Source organism: Myotis yumanensis, unplaced genomic scaffold (assembly GCF_028538775.1).
Source record: "Myotis yumanensis isolate MYYU_CA2020_CCGP unplaced genomic scaffold, mMyoYum1.0.hap1 SCAF_6, whole genome shotgun sequence".
Taxonomy (NCBI): Eukaryota; Metazoa; Chordata; class Mammalia; order Chiroptera; family Vespertilionidae; genus Myotis; species Myotis yumanensis.
The window spans coordinates 53,742,030-53,766,553 of record NW_027223757.1 but is presented as its reverse complement, the minus strand read 5'-3'; the positions used below and the strand labels follow the sequence as shown (position 1 = coordinate 53,766,553).

General features: G+C 38.2%; 1 protein-coding gene across 1 annotated transcript in view; it reads left to right on the top strand.

The window, feature by feature from the left end:
* HTR1E (5-hydroxytryptamine receptor 1E) overlaps nucleotides 1-20,342 on the top strand; it is a 63,714-nt gene extending 43,372 nt beyond the window's left edge. Inside the window, exon 2 of the mRNA XM_070419316.1 lies at nucleotides 18,771-20,342. Within this exon, the coding sequence (XP_070275417.1) occupies nucleotides 18,957-20,054 (1,098 nt within the window). The 5' untranslated portion in view covers nucleotides 18,771-18,956 and the 3' untranslated portion in view covers nucleotides 20,055-20,342. The remainder of the gene's footprint in view (nucleotides 1-18,770) is intronic.
* Nucleotides 20,343-24,524: the final 4,182 nt, after the last annotated feature.

Below are 24,524 nucleotides of genomic sequence, written 5' to 3'. Positions count from 1 at the left end.
GATTTCAGAGAGGAAGAGGGGGAGAGAGAGAGAGAAACATCATTGAGAGAGAATCATTGATCGGCTGCCTCCTGCACGCCCCCTACTGGGGATCAAGCCCACAACCCAGGAATGTGCCCTTGACCGGAATTGAACCTAGAACCCTTCAGTTCACAGGTAGACACTCTATCCACTGAGCCAAAACGGCTAGGGCTATCTCCCTTTTTTTTTTTTTTTTTTTAGATAAAGAAACCAGCAGATGACATTAAAATGCAGCAAATCCCCCATGCCTTTTTGAGAGTCTAACACTTATAGCCTCTCCTGAACCTTGGCATTTCCCCGAACTGCATAAATTATGTTTACCATTTCACATGTAAATATTTACATGCCTAAGTAGTGACTCTACAAAGCTATGAGGAACGAGGAGGATAACTTGTGCCCTAGAGTAGAGCTGAACTTTGTCATTCAGCTGCATTGAAGAAACTCTCCTGAACAGCCTTAGTATCGTCTTGTGTCCTAGAACAAAGGAGTGTGTGCAGCCACTTCTGGGGTTGAAATATTCTATGCAAGCTGTCACCCGGTGCTTGTACAACATTCCTGCATGGTATGAATAAACTGCCTATGAGTTTAATACCTACTACACACTATATTCAGTGTATTACACTCATTTGTTAATTCTCACAACTGTCCTTTGATATTAAGTCAAATTTAATGGTCTCAGATAAGTCAAGTAACTTAACCAAAGTGATAGAACCAGGATTTGAACATAAGATTCTACAGCTGATGCCTTTGTACTTGTTACCTAGTGTCTCCAGCAAAACTCATCAGACATATCCACTACATCTCAAATATTTTATTTGTTTTTCATAGAAAATGAAGCTTTCTGCCTAATTTTGCTTTCCCCTTGATCGATGCCTCAACACCCTGAGCCCCCCTCCACATGTCCCTGTAATACCCGCCATTCCATCAGGAATGAGAACTAGATGGCCACACATGTCAGCGATCTCAACTAACGGGTAACTGACACCTCGAAGAGGCTTGCCTTTAGGCATTAAAAGCCCTATTTCTTGCCCTGGCAGGTGTGGCTCAGTTGGTTGGGCTTCGTCCAGTGCACCAAAAGGTTGCTGGTTCATCTTTTTTTTTTTTTTAAGGCTCTTATTTCTTTTCTCTCTTCTTAATTATAGACATTTTCCCCATAAATATCTACCTCTTCTCTCCTTCCACCACAATTAACCAACTGTCCAAATAACCTATTCCTTCCTTCAGTTCTCTCTAGAAAACATCTCCCCTCTAAATGTGCTTTAGAAAAGTTTACACCTTTACTGGTCTTGGAGAACACAGAAAGATAGGAGGCACTGTCCTAGACCACTCCCCTTCTGTCGTAGGTTGGGTCTCCTGGGAACAGACTGAAATGGAGAACTGTGTGCAGAAGCTTGGTTGGGGAATCCTCTCAGGAGATTCACCTGCAGGATATGAGGAAAGGACTGAGGGAGGCAGGACCCAGGGATGGATCAGCTCTAAAGAGGGTCTGGGGTGAGCAGCATAGTATGCACTGTACTCTGTCCCACTGGTGGACCTAATATGTGTCTTCAGTTTAATTACCTGTTCCTCTCCCAGCTTTTAAGGTTATGAAAACTAGTGTGGAATCTGACTGTGCAGAATTTAAAAGTACCTGAGCTCTTTCTCCTGGGAAGCTAAACAGAACAAAGAAAGATTATGAAATATCAAAGTTCTAAAAATACTAGGATGAAATTGGGTAATTTGAATGAAAGCCAGTCAAATCTATGTGGAATATAGCATATTACTGACTCATTATCAGGCCACATAATTTAATTATAGTCTACTTACTATGCAATTTTCACACCCTAAACCTTTTAGTATGAAGTCTGTATTATGTGATTAAGAGAAAGGAGGGAGGGAGGGAGAGAAAGAGAGAAAGAGAGAGAGGTGCCATGTAAGAGAAGCTTAAATAAGGATGGCAGAATGCATTGCAAATTCAGAAACATTTTTAATATGTAAAAGAAATGGTGGAAATTTATCTTTTGTTTTCTATAAATAAGCTTGGTTTGATCTTAAACTATTAGTAAGAATATCCTTCCCTTTCATCTTTCTTCAACTTGAGCCATTTACAATTTGTAACACAGAGAACCATTTTCAGATCTAACTTAACATGTAACTCTTTGTTGCTTCAATTGAACTTAGCAACACCTAGAAAGAAAATTCTTTCCTAAGAAATAATTAATTTCTACAAAGGTTGATTTGAGAGTTGCTAAGTTTAGGAACATACATATCATTATTACTAGGTTCTTCAGTTCAAACTTTAAAGATATTCATTCAAAATATATATCCATACCTCAATTTCTAAGATAGGAGGTTTTAGTTACTGAATTTTGTTAGGGAAAATGTAAAGCTCTTACTTAAACGTATTGAATCAAACACGTCAGTGGTATTATTTATTTTGGAAACAATTATCTATTTTTGTCTTAATAGGAGATTGCAGTTGTCCCTGAACAACATAGGAATTGGGGACACCAACCCACTACATAGTCAAAGATCTATGTATAGCTTTTGACTCATCAGAAACTTAACAACTGTTAACCAGAAGCCTTATCGATAACAATTGATTAACACATGTTTTGTATGTTATATGTAGTCACTTATTTTTACATAAAGTGAGCTAGAGAAAAAATGTTATTAAGAAATTCATTAAGTGCCCTAACCGGTTTGGCTCAGTGGATAGAGCGTCGGCCTGCGGACTCAAGGGTCCCAGGTTCGATTCCGGTCAAGGGCATGTACCTTGGTTGCGGGCACATCCCCAGTAGGGGGTGTGCAAGAGGCAGCTGATCAATGTTTCTAACTCTCTATCCCTATCCCTTTCTCTCTGTAAAAAAAAAACAACAATAAAATATATTAAAAAAAAAAAGAAATTCATTAAGGAAGAAAAGATATATTTACAGTATTTATTGAAAAAATTCCACATATAAGTGGATCCACACAATGCAAACCCATGTTGTTCAAGGGTAAACTATAACAATAAATATGCAAATAATGCTGTTAAGTTAATTTGACTAAATAAATTAATAACTCAAAAACCCTCCAAATAAAGAATGAAGGGTGCCCTGCCCGTGGTGTGGCTCAGTGGTTGACCTATGAACCAGGAGGTCACGGTTTGATCCCCAGTAGGGAGCATGCAGGAGGCAGCTGATCGTTGGTTCTCATCATTGATGTTTCTATCCCTCTCTCTCTCTCCTTTCCTCTCTGAAATCAATTTTTTGAAAAAGAATAAAGAGTACGTATGGCCCTGACCAGTTTGGCTCAGTGGATAGGGTGTCGGCCTGCAGGCTGAAGGGTCCTGGGTTTGATTTCGGTCAAGGGCATATACCTTGGTTGCAGGCACATCCCCAGTAGCGGGTGTGCAGGAGGCAGCTAATCGATGTTTCTCTCTCATCGATGTTTCTAACTCTCTATCTCCCTCCCTTCTTCTCTGTAAAAAATCAATAAAATATTTTTTTAAAGTACGTATGTGTATACATTTAAAACATTTCCCATAATTTATAGTGTCCTAGAAATTATATAAAACGAATTGTCAAGTCTGTCTCTAACAAAAATCACAATTAATATTTCATTTTAAATAAATTTGCTAGGAACAGAATATCAACTTATGGGGTACAAAGTTTCTTATCTGTTTTACTTACACCATCTCCCCATCAAGTGGAACAGTAACTGGCACAAAGTAGGTGCTCACTAAATATGTGTTTAATTAATAAATTAGGACAAGGTCAGTGAGGACTATAACACAATACTAAAACCAAGAAATGATCCTGGTCGTTCAACAAATGTACTTTGTCTTAGAAAGAGAACCAGCAAGTATTTAAAACAAAGTTCAATCCAGGTTGGGTTAACAATGAGACAGTCTATTGATATCTGTCCAAATTCTATTCACAATTTTGGGTTCTTACATAAATGTTCTGAAATCTTTTAAAATAGCACAACAGGCATAATAAGCCCAGAACCATGACAGCTTTGTTTCAATAGAGAGTTAAGAGATGGTCTGTTTGTGAAATGTCTTTACCATGAATTATTCATGCTGGGAAGTCAACAAAATACTTACTAATTCAGCTGTAATGCTTAACTGTGTTATTTGACCAAGAGATTGAAATGAACCTGGAGAACTCAAGAGAGACAAGAGAACTTGGCAAAGAATAGCACTCCACGTAGTCACATGAAGACCATAAATATTACATAGCTAGATTAATGCTTAGGACAGTCTTGTGATTCAGGTAGTAGTACTGAATCATGTTGGAAGTTTGAGAATACTAATCACAACCTTTTGCAATTTAATCAATTGAAAATAATAATAGCAATAATCATAATAATTCTAGCTAGCACCTAAATAGCATTTATTTATGTGCCAAGTACTATCTACAGGCTTTAACATCTGTTAACTCATTTACTCCTGACAACAATCACAAGTGTCCAAATAGGAGTCAAGTCATCTACTTTATTAAAGTGGGTTAGCAAATTCAGTTTCTACCTGATACAAAACTTACACTTTTTGTCCCTCTCTCCTGAGCTGAAGATAACCAAGGAATGACCACCTGGGCCTTGCCACCCATTGCCATTCTGGAAAGCTGGAACAGAGACTTGAGGTCCGACAGGAACAGGCTGGTGTGTTCTGGGGTCTTGTACTGACAAAGCCTGAATGCGGGAGCTCCAGGCCTCACTTAGGCCCCGGCTTGTCTATGAGCTGAGGGGATGGAGCAGGTGTGAATGTCAAGAGTGTCCCAATTTCACTGATGGCTCACAAGTTGTCAGTGGGTGGAAAATTGTTACCAAAAATGATGCTTCTGTCTTCCGGGAAGTAATATAGAAACCCCTTCCCCCTATGAGTCCAGGAAACTGCAGGGGAAAATGTGAGTGGGTCAGTCCATCCTACTCCCAATGTCTCCAACAGCCAAATGAGGAAAACTGAGGACCAGGTAGGCTTCGTACCTCTTTCAAAGTCAAAGAACTGGCAGGTAGCAAAGGCAGGTGTTGAGTCCCAGTACTCTGACTGCAGCCCACATCATACTCAAGCTACCTGCGCTGGAAACCTTCCTCTCAGACCAGCTTCCTGAAAGCTGAAACTTCAAAACTCTTGAAACTCTTCTCAAAATGCTTTCATGCCTTAACTGGATTCTTTTTCCCATTTCTTGCCACATGTGCTGAAAACATATCATTCAAACCATTTCTTCCCAAGCCAAGTTACGGGATGGAGTGAACGCCAAAATAGGAAAGAGTAAAAGATTGCAATTGTACTTCAGCTCACATCAGCATACTTAAAATTTGAGTTTGACTCTGGTGCATTCCCATTATTCAATAAGTATTTATTATTTTGAATAACAGGGTAAAACATCTTCGGTTTATAGTTGCCAGTTGTGCCCAAAGCACTAGTGTTTTGCTTTGGTGAATATCAGGATCAGGAGCAGATGCTACATTATTCTCCTATTTGTACTTTTTATCAGTCTTCACTCAGCAAATATTCCAATATAAAACTGCCTATTGCTTTATTTTCCACTAAAGATATACACATAACTAATATGTGCTCATTCATGTAGTTTTCACCTTACTGTTTATTAACAGGCTCAAATTGCAGAGTATAAATAAATTTGGCTGCACGTCACCAGTCTTATCAGCCTAGTGCAGTTAGAGGAAGTCTCTCCTCTAATTTATGTTGTGGGTTTTTTAATGACTAGCTTGAATGATTCACTGTACTGTATTTCTTTAAAGTTCTTTTGAACAATTTCACTATGGGAATTTAGAGTTTAGTTTCTAACCTCTCATGTAGGCTCTGCTCTCTTCAGCTATTCTCCCATCAATAAACTCTTCAATTGCAATTATAGAAAGAGCTTCTGTGACTTATTATAGTGGAACTTGAGGTGTCGGGTAGAATGGGAATTAAGAAGATTCCCAAATCCTACCAATTCCAGACACTGTTAGTGTGTCTTTGAGACTGGGGACTTTTGTTTCTGCTGTAATGCTTCCTGATCAAGTAAAAAAAAAATGAAAAATGTTAGGTAGCTTCAATATCTCATATAATCATGAGAAAAAAATCACTTTAGTTTTGAATAAACTAGTAAGTACTTCAAATAATGACATCCATCTCATCTATTATTTCCTGTGGACAGATTTTTCTGAGTACCCCTTGAGATGTTACTTGTTTTTTGTTTGTTCGTTTCACTATTTGTTGTGATGGTTCAGGGGTCCAATTTAAGTATGTAGTATTCCAAATCAACAAATGTTGTTCCCACTAACCCTCCTAGAGCCAGAGCATCCTTTCAGCTTACCCATCTCAATTTTGTTTTCTAATGGGTTTGGTTAGTTTTATAGGTGTATTCATTATTAGATTCATATAGTTCTGAATAATTTCATTGCCCATGAAAATGTAACCAGAGTATAGTAAAAACTAAATAATCATCAAAGAAATGCACTTCAATAATATGAAAATGTTTCACATCAATTCTTTTCCTATCTATTTCTGACTAAATAAACCCACCTATCTCACTAAGCAAACATATTTTTAAATTGCCAGTGCACATCGTATGTACCGGCCAGTCAGTTAGACGGATGGATGGATGGATGGACGGATGGTCAGTCACTTAGCCTTTTATATATATAGATATGCATAAACCATGGACAGACAATAGTGCAGTGAAGGCCTAGGGACGGGGTGGGAGCAGGTTGGAGGGGGTCAGTGAGGGGGAGAAGGGGACACCTGTAATACTTTCAATAATAAAGATAAAATTTTTTTAAAAAGGAAAACACAGGGACACTAGATTAAGCACCTAATTACAATTTTTTGAATTGTTATTTATTTTATTTTATTTCATTTTATTTTAGAGAGAGAGAGAGAGGAAGGGAGAGAGAGAAACATCAATTTGTTGTTCCACTTATTTATGCATTTATTGGTTGATTCTTGTATGTGCCCTGGCCGAACATCGAACCCGCAACCTTGGCATATTGGGATGATGCTCTAACCAGCTGAGCTACCCAGCCAGGGCCTTAACTATAATTCGTTACAGGTTAGAGTAACCCTAAGTATTGTAACAAAAATCCCTGAAATGTCAGTAGCTTGAACAAAAAAATTTCATTTCTTGCTCAGATAAAGTTCCAGCTCGGGAACTGATTAACAGCTAGCTCTCCCCTACATGGTGATTTCAGACAAACTCCTTTGTCTTTTGGCCCTGCCATTCAAGGCCTCATCATCTTCTGTGTTCAGCCAATGAAAGAAGAAAGCATGGGGGGAAACACTTCTGCTTCTTCAAAGCCACGGCCCGGAAGTAACACCCATCGCTTTTGCTCATATTTCACTGATGAAAAATAATGACAAAATCATAGCAATTTATTAACACCTGTTTTGTTCTAGATACTGTGTTAATAATAAAAGACAGCACATGTGAAGTGACAATAATTAACTACAATTTATTCAATTAATCATTCAACAAATGCTTATTGAACATCGATTGTGTGCCACTTCCTGGGCTGGAACTAAGGAACCAAGGATAATGCTTTCACTCCAGTGTATGAGACAGGCCTACAGGCCTGGAGGTGTTTAAGGGTTCCCATGTAGGAGCCCCAAACATAGAGGCTTCTCTGTCTCTTTTTTTCTCTAAAGAAAACTTCTGAGACAATTTGATCTTTGACATGTCCTGAAAAGGCATTAAAATGGTAATCAAAAGAAATGTAAGAACTTTGTGGGACTTCCTTATACATACTTAAATTGTTTAGAATTTTTAATTACCTTTAGAAGGAACATCAAAATATTTTTAGAATGCCTGAGACCTTTGAAGTCTCGACTTGGTCTTAGATCTTTTAAAAAAATACCTAAAGGAATGTCAGAAAAGACCTCACAAATGGGATAGGATTTGGGTGTCTTGGAAAAAGAGTAGGGTTCAAAGGAAGAGAGGAAATGAGGGAAGGTGTGTGAGGTCAAAGAACTTGAATTGGGCTAGTCAGTAGACAGGGTCAGGCTATAATTACGGCCAGGAGTGATCAGTTGTCATGGGGGGAGGTGGGATCCTCACTCCGGCTATGTGTTAGACAAATCAGGTCTGTCTTCCCTGGTGAACTGTGAGCACCTCAAGGACAAGGACCATAGTCATCCTTTAACTCCAATTGTAAGTGCCTACCCAGGTTTGAAGAATTGAATAAAATTGAGTGTGTGCATTCGCTTCTTATAAATTCTATGGTGAACAATAAAACAAGGGGTACCTTTTAAGTCAGATCTTGACTTCAAAAACCGTGTGTTGTTGGGTTGGGATGGAAAGAAGGTGAACGCTCTTATCAGATGGGCTTGGAATGCTTCTGACTTTTATCACAAATTAAATTTCTTCTCTATACATTTCTCCTTCTGCCAGCCCCACTTACTTTGTGTGACAAATATGAAATCTTTTTCTCCACATAGTCTTTACCCCAGAAAACTGCCATTATCTATTCAACAAATGCCTATTGAACATGTTTATTCCTAAACATCTGAAGAATTGGAAAAACTGTTAGTTAAAATTTATTGTGGCATTTGTCACATTTTGTAGAACAAATTCTGATAATGTTTACAGTTTCCAGTGTCTAGAGGGCTGCTACTTACTGTTTGTGCTGTTGTAGAAAGGAGAAAAGTTATATCACCACCTTGTTGTGCTTCTCAGAAACTAGAAAAAAGTGGCACAATCCTATCAATTTTCTGATAAGAGCTTGAATTCACAAGTACGGTGATGGGAAGAATTTGGTTTTCTCTAGGTAGAACTGAGATTGAAATTAGACTGAATCAAAATGTTGGTCCTCACATTCTTTGCTGCCATTTGGAAGGACAATGATTTTTTTTTTAAATTCTAGGGAAGTAAAAATTCTTAGCTTTTCAGGCACCAATCTAGGCCCGTTACTCGTTATTGACCACTACTAATAAGTCATAAGTGTCTTCTGCTGAGTCTAGACACCACCTCTGAATCAGCCCAGCACTCCAGGAGCCAGGACCCACGAGTCAGAGTTTATATGTGGTGAAATTATTTGCTTTTCCTATTATATCTGAAGTTCTTCACCTGTAGCAATTTGAGAAGGAAAAAATGAATATAATCCTATAATATTTACAGAACTATCAGTACCCTTTAAAATTCTGATTAGTGCTACTAATCCCTATAGACTCTTTCAACACTGCTGGAAACTAGTGAAATCTAATTAACTATATCCTGGAAGGGACTGGTGGATAATAGCTTAGCAACTAAAAAAGCTCATCAGAGATAAAAATAAACTTTAAAAGTCCTCTTAGTGCCCTTAATAATCATAATATTGAGGAAGGAAAAAAGAAGAGGAGGCAAAAATTGACAAAATAAATATTGTAAATTTGGGAGTCAGACAATATAACTATAGGAAAGTCAAATCACATTTACTTTTTGAAGCAAGACAGTCAAATACAAAGTAAACAAACAAATATAGGACAAAAAAAAGCAAACACATAGGGTGCATACCCATAGCAAAAATCACTTGCATTTTTCACAGAAATCTCACGCTGAGCATATATGCAATTTTAGAAAATTCAACACATTTTGTGCAACCCCTGGTACATGAAATGAGACTTCACCCTAGCCAGTTTGGCTCAGTGGATAGAGGTGGCCTTCAGACTGAAGGGTCCCAGGTTTGATTCTGGTCAAGGGCACAGCTTGAGAAGCAAGAGATAGTGTTTAGAAAAAGGCAGATACCTGCAAACCTCCCTTTGTAAGACATACTTTCAGAGGCAGGTGGGGCTGTGCCAAGTGACCTAAGATAACAATGCTTCCCTAGGTGGAAGCACAGTATGCAGCCTTAGCCCTGAAGTCAGCTTAAATGCTCATTCCACTGGGTCTGCCACAAAGGCTCATTACACTGCAGATTTCAAAGAAAAATCTATGCACACACAGGAAGGTGCCTAGATCTCCTCTGAGGAATTGAGTACTTTAGTTGTGTCATTAAGCTGAGTTTTTTTAAAAAAAGTTATTTCATTTTTTTAAAAAATTTACTAATACAACCTCAAGCACCAGCTAGCTTAAACGACAGGTACTTCATAAAGTTCATTTTTTATTATTCTCGGCTCAAAAGCAAATAACACTTCTACAGGTGCCCTTCATATTGAAAGGCTTTATTTGCCTGCAATAGACTCTCTATTGACTAAAACCTTATCTGTACTTCACAAGACGGATTGTTTTTCCCATCACCTTTTAAAGAGATGTAGCCTGTCCCCAGGGGACAAAGGAAAACAGACTCATAAAAGAGATGGTGCAACAGGAGCTGACCGATGGCCAAAGCTGGAACAATTTGAGCAATAAACAAGTAATGTGGTCTTGGATTATAACCCAAAGAATAAAATATATGTCCCTGGGTCCATATTGACATAAATAAATAATATAAATCGGTATCAATAGCACTTTTCTAAAGGTAATTTCCTCAAAACTAGCAGCTACTATCCCCTTGGGACTGAATCATAAATGTATGTGCAGATAAATATAAATTATTGAAAGTAACTAAGTGGTGAAGAGACAAATCCCTTACAAAAGAATTATAAATCATATATGTACATATTTCCCCCTCCAGGAGGTGGAGCTTAACCGCCCCCCCACCCTTGAAGGTGGGCTAGCCTTATTGACTCACCTCTAAAAAACCCAGTTGGGAAAGGGAAAAATAGAATCCTGGCAAACGCTCCCTTAACCGAGTGACGAAGGTTAACACCTCCATTGATGTCATGGATGTTATGTACTCCTGATGGGATGTAATGAAAAGGGCACTTTACCTCCACGGTATTCTTTCCTAGAAACCCATACCCCAGTCTAATCATGAGAAAAACATCAGACAAACCAAGATGGGTGATATTCTACAGGATACCTGGCCAGTAATCCTCAAGACCATTAAGGACATGAAAAACGAGCAAAGATTGAGAAATCGTCACAGACCAAAAGCCACTGAGAAGATATAATAACTAATTGCAATGTGGATACCGTGGATTGAAACAGAGAGAGGACATTAATGGAAAAACTAGTCAAATCCAAAGATAGTCTGGAATTTAGTAATGAATCAATACAGCTTTCTTAGTTTTGATAAATGTACTATGATAATGTAATAAATTAACAATGGATAAAATAGGTGAGGGGTATACAGAACGCCCTATTTGTCTTACAATGTTTCTATAAATCTAAAATTATACCAAAATTTAAAAGTTTATACTACAAATTTATCTTATTGTATGCTCCTGCCTGGAGCATGGCAGGATTTTATAACTAATGAATTGCCAAACCCAAGTAGCACAGTTAAAGGGTTTAGAAATCTAAATGAGTTCAACAGCCAGGGGTGGAGTGGCAACAACAGACTGTAGAATGAAAGAAAAAGCAATGTTTGTTCTTCACTGAACAAACTAAGTATTATTTGTGTAGTAGTCTGAGAAGCAGAATATGTTCTGATCATAACAAAAATTGAGGCCCTCCTCTTTAGGTCAGCAAAATTGATAAGGTAAAAGCCCAAATCAATATGTTGACCAGAGTACACAGAAACACAACTGTGTGTTGGCTATCCAAAAAGGACTATGTTTAATGGTAGAAAATACTCAAATGAAAAATATGTTTTAGACAAATCCCTCAAATATGTTTTAGACAAATTCCTCAAATTATCTTTATGAGTTATTTAAGATCTACACTAATAAAAGAGAAACATGCAAATTTGTGTCACTCCACTATGCCCACCAGCCAATCAGAGCAACTATGCAAATTAACCCAACAAAGATGGCGGTTAATTTGCATATGCAGGCACTGAGTGAAGACTGAAGACTCTGGCCAGAGTGAAGACTGAAGACTGAAGACTGAAGAGGCTTGGCTTTTCCACTGTGGCCGGACCAAAGGCCTGGGTCCCGGGTGCCGGAGGAAAACCGGTGCCAGCAGCCAGGGAAAGGAAGGCCTATTGCACAAATCTTCATGCAGCGGGCTTCTAGTGTTATTATACTATCCAACCTTTATATTATCATCACCGAAGTACTAAAATCACTTGGCCAATAAATTGTATCAAGTTCATGCCCCCCAGTTCTCTAAATTACTTTCTATTTCCCCTCAGGCATTTAACTCTGAAGATTTCATTCCCTACCCAACCTCTGTACTCCGTCCATCACACCTACAGATCCCATGGCCTCATTAAAGAATTCTCAACCACCTTCTTGCATTTGGCACCTTTTCTGGATTTTTTCTAAATAATCTCTTCAAAATGACATTTTGAATGAATGGAGCTGATTTATGAATAAGGGAGTATGTATCTGCTTTCCACATAAGCTTTATGTCAATGAGGGAAACTACCTGTATAACTTGCCCTTTTTCTTCTCATCTTTGCTTAGAAACATACAATTGTGTTTCCAAAAGATCCAAAGAAAACATGGGCATAATTTGTGGCATATGTTCTAAAAGTCTAATTCACAAGACAACTACAAATGTTTACTAAGGAACTATGTCAAGTGGGCTGACAAGTGCATAATATTTTGATCAATATATATTGGGTTTGCATTACATTTCATCACTTTTACCACTGAAGAATAAATTTTAAAGGTCTAGATTAAACATTCAAAGACTCAAACACAAGTAAATACTCCTTAATTCAATATGGAGATAAAATATCCATTGGTATGTCAACACATGAGCATGCTCAGCAAACAATAGATTGAACACATGTTTATTGAGTACTTAAGTGTCAGGAAATGTGCAAGTACTTTGGCAAGTGCTATCTCATTTTATTCTCTCTAAAATACGTAAGGTAGGTAAAATTATCTTCATTTTTTCAAATTGTGACACCAAACCTCCAAAGATTGATCACCCAAAGGATAATTGATGTGTTACTTAAATAAAATAACATTAGCCGCTTTCACTGACAAACTCCAAAATATTAGTGCTTTAATAAAATAAAATGTTATTTCTCACTTATATCACTATCTAATACAGATCAGAAGGGGACCCATGACACTTCCATCCCACCCAACTGATGAATAGAGATTGAGCATAGGGATGGTACATTAGAAGTTTTTGTAGACAAGGCCTAAAAGTGCCACATACCACTTCTGCTTACATTCCATTCCCCAAAATGACACCTGTTCTGTTAATAGGGAAAAACTAAATGTTTTCTCCCCAAGATAAAATATAAGATAAAGATGTCTACTCTCACTACTGATAATCAACGTAGTACTGGAAGGTCTAGCTACTTCAATAAGGCAAGAAAAGGCATACTGATGAGAGAGAAGAAATAAGTGTTCCAATTTGCAAATGACATGATCATCTATGTAAAAAACTCCAAGAATCTACCCCAAAAGTCCTATAATTAATAAGTGAATTAAGCATAACATGAGATCAACACACAAAATCAATTACATTTCTAAATTATAAAAATAAACATGTGGAAACTGAAATTAAAAACATGATGCCATTTACATTCACTCCAAAGAAAATCAAATATTTAGGTATAAATCTAACATAACATGTGCAGAAGTTTATGCTAAAAATTATAAAATACTAAGGACATAAAAAGAAACTTGAAGGGAAAATAAAAAGATGATAGAATTAAAACCAAGCATATCAATAATTACATTAAGTTTAAATGATCAAAGTATCCGAATGAAAAGGAAGAGAATGTCAGGTCAGATAAAATGCAAGACCTAACTAGAAGCTGTATATAAGACATAGATAGGCTAAAAGTAGAAGGATAGAAAAAATATATACCATACAAAAAAAATATTTATGAAGGCTAAGAAGTGAACTTAACAAACAATTAGAGAGATAAAATTAGTAATATGAGGGCAAGTTGTCACTCCTGAAAAAACAAAAAAAGAAGTTGGCACATATTGGAGATTTTGTCTAAACATGATTTAAAGAACTTTGGGCAAAATGAAAACAACCAAAGAAGGGATAAAAGAATATGGTGAATTATTAATAGTTACTGAAAACCATAATATCATACAAAATAAACATCAGAATATTATAAGGGACAAATGGATGTAATGGTCAATTCATCAAGAAGACATAATTCTAAATGAGTTTGTATCTAATAACAAGTCTTCAAAATACATTACTCAAAAACTAACAGAACTTGCCTGGCCGGTGTGGCTCAGGGTTTGATTTCTGGTCAGGACACATGTTTTGATTATGGTAGCTCTGTAGTATAATTTGAAGTTAGATAACATGAGACCTCCAGCTTCTTTCTTTTTCTCAGAATTTGTTTGGCTGTTTGCAGTCTTTTGTGGTTCTATACATATCTGATGCTTTCTCTTTCTATTTCTTTAAAAAATGACATTGGAATTTTGATGGGAATTGCATTAAATTTGTAAATTGTTTTGGGTAATATGGCCATTTTAACTATGTTGATTCTTCTAATCCATGAGCATGGAATATTTTTCCATTTTGTTGTGACTTTTTCAATCTCTTTTAATAATCCTTTGTAATTTTCAGTATATAGGTCTTTCACAATTTTTGTTAAGTTTATTCCTAGGTATTTTATACTTTTGGTAGTAATTGCAAAAGGAATTGTTTGTTTCATTTTGAGAAATGTTTTTATATGTGGACTCCTGTCCAGAATATGTAAACATCTCCTTAAACTATATGTACTCTGTTTGAACTTTACAATGATAACATTTTTCTATTAGTATGAATATAATAAACTCATAACAACCACATTATGTCCCAATCACAATTTAAATAAATGAATAAGAAAATAAGAATAAAGAACCCACACTCTAATATCTCCTTTACATCTTCCTTTGCTCCCACTGAAGATCAAATTGAGAAACATTCTACTAGACACCTTCCTTTGCTTGGACAGACAAAAAAAATATTTATGAAGGCTGAGGAAGTGAATTTAACAAACAATTAGAGAGATAAAATTAGTAATATGAGGGCAAGCTGTCACTTCTGAAATAACAAAAAAAAAAGAAGTTGGCACATATTGGAAATTTTGTCTAAAAATGATTTAAAAGAACTTTGGGCAAAATGAAAACAACCAAAGAAGGGATAAAAGAATATGGTGAATTATTAATAGTTACTGAAAACCAATAGAAGGCTAGATAAGATAGTGAAATTAAAAGTAAGTTGAGTCCTGGCTGGCATGACTCAGTCCTGGCTGGCCCACAAACCAAAGGGTCACAGGTTTGATTCCCAGTCAAGAGCATGTACTTGGGTTTGATCCCAGCCCTGGTTAGGCACGTGCAGGAAACAACCAATCTCTCTCTCTCTCTCTCTCTCTCTCTCTTTCTCTCTCTTTCTCTCTCTGTTTTTCCCCTCCCTCCCTTCCACTCTCTCAAAAAATCAATGGAAAAAATATCCTCAGGTGAAGATTTTCACAAACAAAACAAAAAAAATGAGTTGATTGTGCTCATGGCCTCCCTCATCTCTCTAATGCTGTGACCGTCACTGGGACAGTATCACCAGAGGCTCTGGAGTATCTTGGCTCATGGGAGCAGCATGCACTAACCATTTGGTTTAGAGTGATTCTCTCCTACTCAGTTTTTAATGAAAAACCATTGAAATATGGTTTTGGACTACACTGCTATTTTCCATGTCATAATTAGAGCAGAAACTGAAAGTCACAAACCTCCAAGAAGTTCCTGCATCAACTCCGGATAGGCTGTGTCTGTTTTAACTATGATCATTGCAGTTAATTTTCCATTCTGATGGACTAATAAAAGTTTGCTGTGTTTTTGTTAACATTTGTATTGGTTCTGCAGAATGTGTCTTGAGTTAAGTGTTAATATAGTCCCTCCTCCCCTACTACATGAAAAGCTAAAGAGATTTAAGAGATTTTCAGGGACTATTTAACCAGCACTGTTCTAATTAGAAATTATACTACCACCTAAGGACTTGGTAGTGATTATAACCATGTGTCATTTCCTTAAGAAGGTTAAAAGGAAGCCAAGATAATTGAGGTTAGATCATTTTTTTAGTATGGCTGTTTCTTTGGCCTCTTCACTGCCCCCAATATGATCCCTTAAATTACTCAAGAAATCCTACTTACTTGGGGTCCCCAGGCCCCACTGACTGACTACCAGCCTCCTCTGTTACTGATTTCCTGCTTCCTCTTTTACATTTCACTACAAAAATGCTCTTTGTCCCAATGTAAAGGATATGGAGTGCAGCAGCAAAGAAAATAGTAAATAGCCTAGGTAAAAAAGACAGTCTTAACAATGAAAACAACCTGCACCCCACATCTCCTCCACAGTTACTACCTTATTTTTCTGCTCCCCTTATCAGCAAAACTCTTAATTTGCTCTTATTCACTCTCTATTTCCTCTCCTCCCACTCTTCCTTGAAACTACATTCAGCCTTTGATCACTCTCTCTTATTTGATACACTTTCTTCACATGGAATGGAATGATCCACCATCATTCTCTTCCACCTCAGTAGCTATTCTTTGCGGGTCCATCCTTACCTACCTGACCTTTAGGCAGTAAGGAGCTCCAAGGCCCAGTTCAATCTATCTCACCCCACCATTCAAAAGAATGTGTCATTATGAAATAAAAGATGGCAAGCTGGATGTGTGCAGAAGTTTGGGGGACTGACAGCAAAAGGATACAAAACTTAACTCCTACTCTGCAAGGCTTGGGCACAAAATTAACCAGGAAGTCACATTAAAGAACTAACAATGTCAATCTAGAAGCAGTTAAAAAGATGAGTCAGGCATACATCCTACCCTCCAGAAATGTATAGTCTGCTGAGGGGGAAATGAAAAATAGTTACAAAATAGGGACAAAATGGTGTCATCAGAGAAATGATAATTAGAAGTTATGAGAGCTCAGAAAAATAGAGCAGCTTTTAAAAGTTCTACGAGGCTGAGTTATTTCTGATTATTTTTACTGCATGCTTTCAAAATAATTACATTTCTTAATTGCCTCTATTATCAAATAGAAATTTCTAAAGTTTTCTGTCCCTTATTCATGCTGTTCTCTATACTCAGTCTTACAGGCTCAGTAGGAAAGCCTTTCAATTGAGAACTATTCATCCCAGCAAACCTCAAGAACCCAAGAGAAACATAATTATAGATTAATATTTACAGAGAAAAAAAACTTTATTTAATTTTATTAAAGAGAAAGAGGTCAAAATTGAGAAATAAACATATGGGACACAGGGGAAAATAGGGAGAGGTTGCCCCAAGCAGCTTGCAGCTGGCAGTTGGCTCAACTGCAATCAGAAGCCAGGTCTGTCTGATTCCAGAGCCCATACTTTTTCGATGTGTAAGCCTGGTCTCAAACATAAATGCACATTTAAACTGATTATAAAAGGAGGGCAAGGTACCAGTGGGAAAAACAAAACACATCCAATTTACAAGAAAAGGGGGGTTGTTGATAGAGCAAGTCCCTTGGAAGAACTAGAGAAACACAAGACACCCGAAAGAGGGTACATCCGCAGAAAACACTGTCAAAGCATAATGGAAACAGAGGCAGAATGTTTCTCTTTTAACTGCAGAAAGACAGAAACTGTCTTTAAAACAAATGCCCTATTTTGGGTCTTTAGTGAAGTCATTATTGTTTTCTTTCCGTTTCTGTATCTAAAGGATACATGACACCTATCTCCCCGCTTTTCACTTAGGCTAGAGATTTTTTATTCCTGCTCCGTGACGTCTCGTCCCCACTCCGCCCAAAGAACCTCACCACTTTCACTCCCATTCACACACCCCTCACCTGCTTCTGCCCTCATCTTTTCCTGAAATCATTGTGTCTGTTAGTCCTAATCTACATCAGTCTTAAAAATGATTCAACACCCTCTTGAGATGGGCTCTCACCTGGCCCCCAATTTCCAAATTAAAAAAAAAAAAGATGAAACACCAGTTTTTCTTCAGTTTTCCTGGACCTAAACCCATAGAGTCTAATCAAATTATTTGATTGGTGTTCTGACCAGCAGCCATTAGCTGTGAATATCTCTATGTGGGTTTTGATTGTCTTGTGAATATACATTTATATTTAACTTTACTTTTTAAAAATCCCTTACAGCTATGCATTCAGTACGTGTCACTATCTCATTGACTACCCAACTTAATCATAGCTATCCAAAAAATAGAGATGGATGGATAGATAGATAGATAGATAGATAGATAGATAGATAGATAATGGAAATAGGACAGAAATATTCACCAAAACTCAACACATTTTTTAAATGCAGAGATCTTCAAGCTTCGCGATGATGCTGATTCACAGTCAGTTTGCTGTATTACTCTGAGAACAATTTGCCACGAACATCAAAGTAACCTGATAAGCTTTTTTCTCTCTTTTCTCCATAGAAGTGCACAGTCAGATATATAAAATGTCAGAAATAATTAGACAAAATCAAGCAATCCCACTGAGACACTAAAATATCTCTGGAGTTGAATATTTGCTATGAAACTATAAAATCTGGTTTGAAGGATACTTATTACAAACAAATATAATTTTTCAATGCAATGATCCCAAATAAGCATGATATAATGTGAACATATTTTTTCAAATGTAAAAGACAGCCTTTTATATATAAATGTGTACTGTGTATAAAAGAATAAATATAAATGAGAAAGAAAATCAGGTGGAAAACAGACTTAAATTTGGTAATGTCTTTATCAGAAAGAGTTTGGGTACTCAAAAAAAGTATCCTTTGAGGAATAATGTAAAGACGAAGTTTACATTCAGAGAGGGAAAAGAAAGTTATGTTAAAATTGTGTAAACATTTTATTAATACCAACCTATTATCACATATTACAGGAAAAACAATATGGCTTTTTCATTCATTAACCAGGAGCATACTATTTTCCAGGACCCCTCCATTCAGAAGAGATGCTGTGGTGCTTTCCTTTACCCACCCAAAATGGAACACAGGAGACTACATAGCTGAAGAAATTACAACCTCCCCGCAAATGAGGGGCATTCAAGTCTAAGTAGTTTCCAGCTGAAGGAAAATAACCAACAGCTTCTCCACAGGGTCGACTGGAACAGGGAAAACATGAACATCACTAACTGTACCACAGAAGCCAGTGTGGCTGGGAGAGCCAAGACCATCACTGAGAAGATGCTCATCTCCATGACTCTGGTCATCATCACCACCCTGACCACGTTGCTAAACCTGGCCGTGATTATGGCCATCTGCACCACCAAGAAGCTCCACCAGCCTGCCAACTACCTGATCTGTTCTCTGGCCGTGACAGACCTCCTGGTGGCAGTGCTAGTCATGCCCTTGAGCATCATGTACATTGTCATGGACAGCTGGAAGCTAGGGTACTTCATCTGCGAGGTGTGGCTGAGTGCGGACATGACCTGCTGCACCTGCTCCATCCTCCATCTCTGTGTGATTGCCCTGGACAGGTACTGGGCCATCACCAATGCTGTTGAGTATGCCAGGAAGAGGACTGCCAAGAGGGCAGGACTGATGATCCTCACTGTCTGGACGATCTCCATCTTCATCTCCATGCCCCCTCTGTTCTGGAGGAGCCACCGGCAACTCAGCCCGCCCCCCAGTCAGTGCACCATCCAGCATGACCATGTCATCTACACCATTTACTCCACTCTTGGGGCATTTTATATCCCCTTGACTTTGATACTGATTCTCTATTACCGGATTTACCACGCAGCCAAGAGCCTTTACCAGAAAAGAGGGTCAAGCCGGCACTTAAGCAACAGAAGCACAGACAGCCAAAATTCATTTGCGAGTTGTAAACTTACACAGACTTTCTGTGTGTCTGACTTCTCCACCTCAGACCCTACCACAGAGTTTGAAAAGTTCCACACCTCCATCAGGATCCCTCCCTTTGACAATGATCTAGATCACCCAGGAGAGCGCCAGCAGATCTCTAGTACCAGGGAGCGCAAGGCAGCACGCATCCTAGGACTGATTTTGGGTGCGTTCATTTTGTCATGGCTTCCATTTTTCATCAAAGAGTTGATTGTAGGTCTGAGCATCTATACCGTGTCTTCTGAAGTGGCCGATTTTTTCACATGGCTTGGTTATGTTAATTCTCTGATCAACCCTCTGCTCTACACTAGTTTTAATGAAGACTTTAAGCTGGCTTTTAAAAAGCTCATTAGGTGCCGAGAACATACTTAGATTGTAAAAAACCAAAAGGCATGAATTTGACCAGCCTCCTGAGTGGACGGGGTTAATTCTTGAACATTGTTGGTTCAGAGCGTTTGTAAGTATGTGTGGTCTTGTTTTTTTGTTTGTTCTGTTCTGTTTGAGGCTTGTTATTTGGTGTGCTGTTTTCTACTTCCGGTCCTGTTTGTGGTACATAATTTCAAATAAACATTATCCTGCAAAAACAGGTATTTCATAAAAGTAGTAATAAAGTGAACTAGTAAATACTTTTTATTAGCCATTTCAGTGAACCCTGCAATTAAAGAATGTCAAAATAAATCTTTATTTGCAGAACTTCTTATTACTTATAAATCAAATCTCTGATAACTGGTCCTCGTGTGGCATTAAATCCGAGGTTATCGCTCCAAATGCTTACAGATTCCAAGGGGTATTGCATGACTACACAAAGCACACAAAAGGGGTGTGCTGCCATCTACTGCTTGCAGACGTGAGCCAAAACCTTTTACTGTGACTACATAGCTCACTCCTTTCAAGCATAAATAGTACAGATAGCATGCCTTTTCAGTTCCTGGTTATATAAGCTTCATCATTCTCCAAAAAGAACCTAGGATGAATAATTTCCTAGGTCTTTGATTATGAATATAAAACACAAGCAAATAAGAAATAATCTAAATCTATGTTAGTCAGTGTGTCACTATATTACCTGAAAGACACATGGGGTCTCCTCCCATTCTAAGTGTCCCAGCTAAGCTTCAAATACATTCTCTCACTCCAGCAGGATTAAGGTGAGAGTACATGTCAAATTTGGGGAACTCTGACAGCAGCTGAATGGGTGCAGTGTTTAAATGAGGGGATATATTATCTGAAGAACTTTACTGGAGAATGTTACTAATGCAATTGTGCAATTGAAAAAGAAAACTAAAAGTTGAAAATTTATGTTTATAGCAAAAGCCACCCATCAAGAAACAAGTGTGGAATTGTGTCTCCTAGAATCTCCATGGCATCCATGCCAGGAGGCTGGATAGGGGGACATGTGGCCACACTGTGGCCTGACTCAGCCTCCCCTGACCTGTAGTGACCACGCTAAGTCATGTGGAGGAGCTCATCACTAAATCGAGAGTGATAACAGAGAGGACTGAAAGTTTGTAAATTCTTGTATACGCCTAAGAAAATGACTATTCTAAACCTCTGCTCCTTGCCTTTCTCCCACAGCCTCTCCTTATCTCTTCAGTCTCCACAGGTCATCTTTTTACTTTGTGTGCCAAGAACACATTAATTTGCCCCCTCTCCACCTCCACATTTTAGCCCTTAACTCTATCCCCCTCCCAACCCTTCTTTTTTCTTTTTTCTTTTTTTTTTAATCCTCACCTGAGGATATTTTTCCATTGATTTTTAGAGGAGAGTGGAAGAGAGGAGGAGAGACAGAGAGAGAGAAACACTGATGTGAGAGAGACACATTGATTGGTTGCCTCCTGCACACGCCCCAATCAGGGCCAGGGATTAAGCCTGCCACCAAGTACATACATGCCCTTGATCAGAATCAAACCTGGGACCCTTAAGTCCACAGGCCAATGCTCTGTCTACTGAGCCAAACCGGCTAGAGCCCACCCCTTCTTCTTTAATTTCACATGTTAATTTGCTCAAGCCTCTTGGACACTAGAGTAAACTTCCTGTGGCCCTTGTACACTGCCAGATAACATCTTCCTGGAACAGTGATTCTCAGAGTGGCATCTCCGGAACAGCAGCATTAGCACCATCTGGGAACTTGTTCAAAATGCAAATTCCAGGGCCCCACGAAGACCTATTCAGTCAGAAGTTCTGAGTGGGGAGCCCACCAACCTCTGTTTTAATAAACCCTCCAGGAGATTCTTGTGCATGCCAAAGTCTAAGAATCACTATCCTAGAGCGTGCCATGGATTTTTAACTGCCGTACTCAAAATCATCTACTATTTTCCCATCAGTATAAAATAAATTTAGATTCCTTAGTATAATATTCAAGGCTTCTTCACTATGTGGTTTCAAACTACCTTTCTAAAGTTATATTTTACCACCTCAAACTCCAGAAAAGTCTGGATATTTCCTTGTTTCCTGAGCTCCCCTAATATTTTTTCCCACTGCTTTTCAGAAACCTGTCCCTGTGCCCTCCCATCTCCTTCCACAAATTCTTCATCATGTAGTTCAAATGCAATCTCTCTGTCAAGTCTTCCTGAGACCCTGCTTCCTTCTCTGTGGAGGTTCTCTCTCCCAGCTCTCTGCCCCCGCAGAACTTACCTGTATCTCTATTACTGTAGCCAACCGATCTTGTAGTGCATTTGTTTGTGTATTTCTGCTTGTTCGTGAGTTTCTTCAGGACAGGAACTATGTCTGTTTCAACTCTGTATCCCTCAGGACTCCTACTGCGTTTTACACACAGCAGGCACTCAATAAATATTTATTAATGTGATTGAAATTATGTCCCTGGAAGAGAAAAATGTAAATGTGCCATCTTCTCTCAGTGAGAAAAACCAAACTTCTAAAATCTCATGATGCAATGCTGATTTCCTTAAATTCCCAGCCACAAAAAAAAAAAAAAAAAAAAAAAAAAAAGTTAACATATGCTTTCACATGGAAAGGAAATGGAACTTTTCATTGAATATAAATGAATTTCCTTTATTAGTTAAGATTTAGGTTGAGCTGCTCTTAAAGATGAGACCCCCAAACATAATAGCACAGACCAGATAGCTTCTATCTCTCTCACATGATGGTCAAGAAATAGGGGGGGAAGCCAGAGTGAATAGGAGGCTGTACTGCAGTCACCCAGGGTCTCATGTTCCTTCCATCTGTGGTTCTGCCTTCCCCTCGGGGCTTGGCCTCACCTGCATGGCCAAAGCTGACTCCCCATCACACCCACACTCCAGTCCATAGGCAGGAAGAGAGCAAGCAATTTCCTTCTAAAGAAGTCGTACACACCACTTGTACTTGCATTCCATTGGCAATAACTTGGTCATCAGGCCACACCAAGGAGTAAGAGAGAATAGGAGAGTAAAGATCTAGCTGGGCAGACATGTGCCTTGCTAAAAATGAGAACCTTATAATAAAAGAAAGAAGGAGAGGATGGATACAAGGGGACAATGGTCAGTCTCTGCCACAGGGAATATGGGTTTCTGTATGTGCGGCTCAAATATTACTGGGCAAGTCAAATGGCTTCCCAGCTCATGGTGATCTACGTATAAGGATGTTGAGACTTAAATTACAGGTGAATTGACTGAGGTTGTGCATTAGCTGAAAATCCAGTGTTTATCATGACCATAATATTTATAATATCTAGAGATTATATGAGGAACTCACTTGCTTCCTCATCATCCTCCACATAATATCTTGGCAATTATAAGAGTTTTTAAATTTTATAAGTCTAAGTAAATAAAAAGCAAAAGGGAGACGCATAACTAATTTTTACTTACAACTCATTTCCAATTTACTTGATAAGTCCTAATCAAAGGCATTTCTCTCACACCTACCTCTGCCATTAACAAAGAAGAATCTCTATATATTTCCTTATAAATCAAACCCATTGAAAAAAATCTGTTGTTTGATTTAATTATTTAACCAATAGGGCTATGCTAGCTACTATTGACCACTCTTGCCCCTTTACATGAAAGCTTGAGTGAAGTAACAGAACCTTCTCTGTCTATTTTTCCAGTGTAAACATTAACAGATTAAAAGTAAACTCCAGAGGTGAAATTTTAATCACCTCCATTAACTAAAAAATTAGGACTTCCTGGTTTGTGTACTTAGTGAAATTCTTGGACATAAGTCACACCCTTGTAGACCTGGTAGATACTTTGATTATAACTGGTAACAATAAGAACCCCTATTAGCATATCTGCTTTGGATACTGTATAGCCCTCCTATACCTAATGAACTTCAGTTTGCAAACTGATAATTATATACAAGGTAAGTGTGAGAGCGAGATCCATCAACTGTGCTGGTTACTAGCACAAGGCATTTTAGTTTCAACTATCACATTGGTCTTAGTCTGCTAATGTGTGTTGGCTGTGTTTGCTGTGCTTTTAAGGTCTTCTACAAACAACAAATTTTAACTTTGTTACAGACAGTATTTACAAATGTAGTGAGAGCATCAGAAAAGTTAGTGAAAAGAAGCATATGACTACAATAAAAGTACAAGCAAAGGTAATTTTTTATTAAAAGAGCTGAGAAAATGACAACCATTGTATATAAGAACATGTTCACATTTGGTTTGGTTTTCAAGGGCCACCATATGCTACATATGAAAAGGCACTCTGCCTAAATTGTCTATAATAATAACAGTGTAATATGCAAATCAACCAAACGGCTGAACAGTGGAACAACCATCCAGACAACCACGCTTTGACACCCACTGGCGCCAGGCCAGCCAAGGCGGGTGCGATGCAATTGGTCAGGGGCCCAGCCATCGCTCCATGATTGCCCCGTAGAGGCAGGCCCAGGCCACTGGCCAGCAGG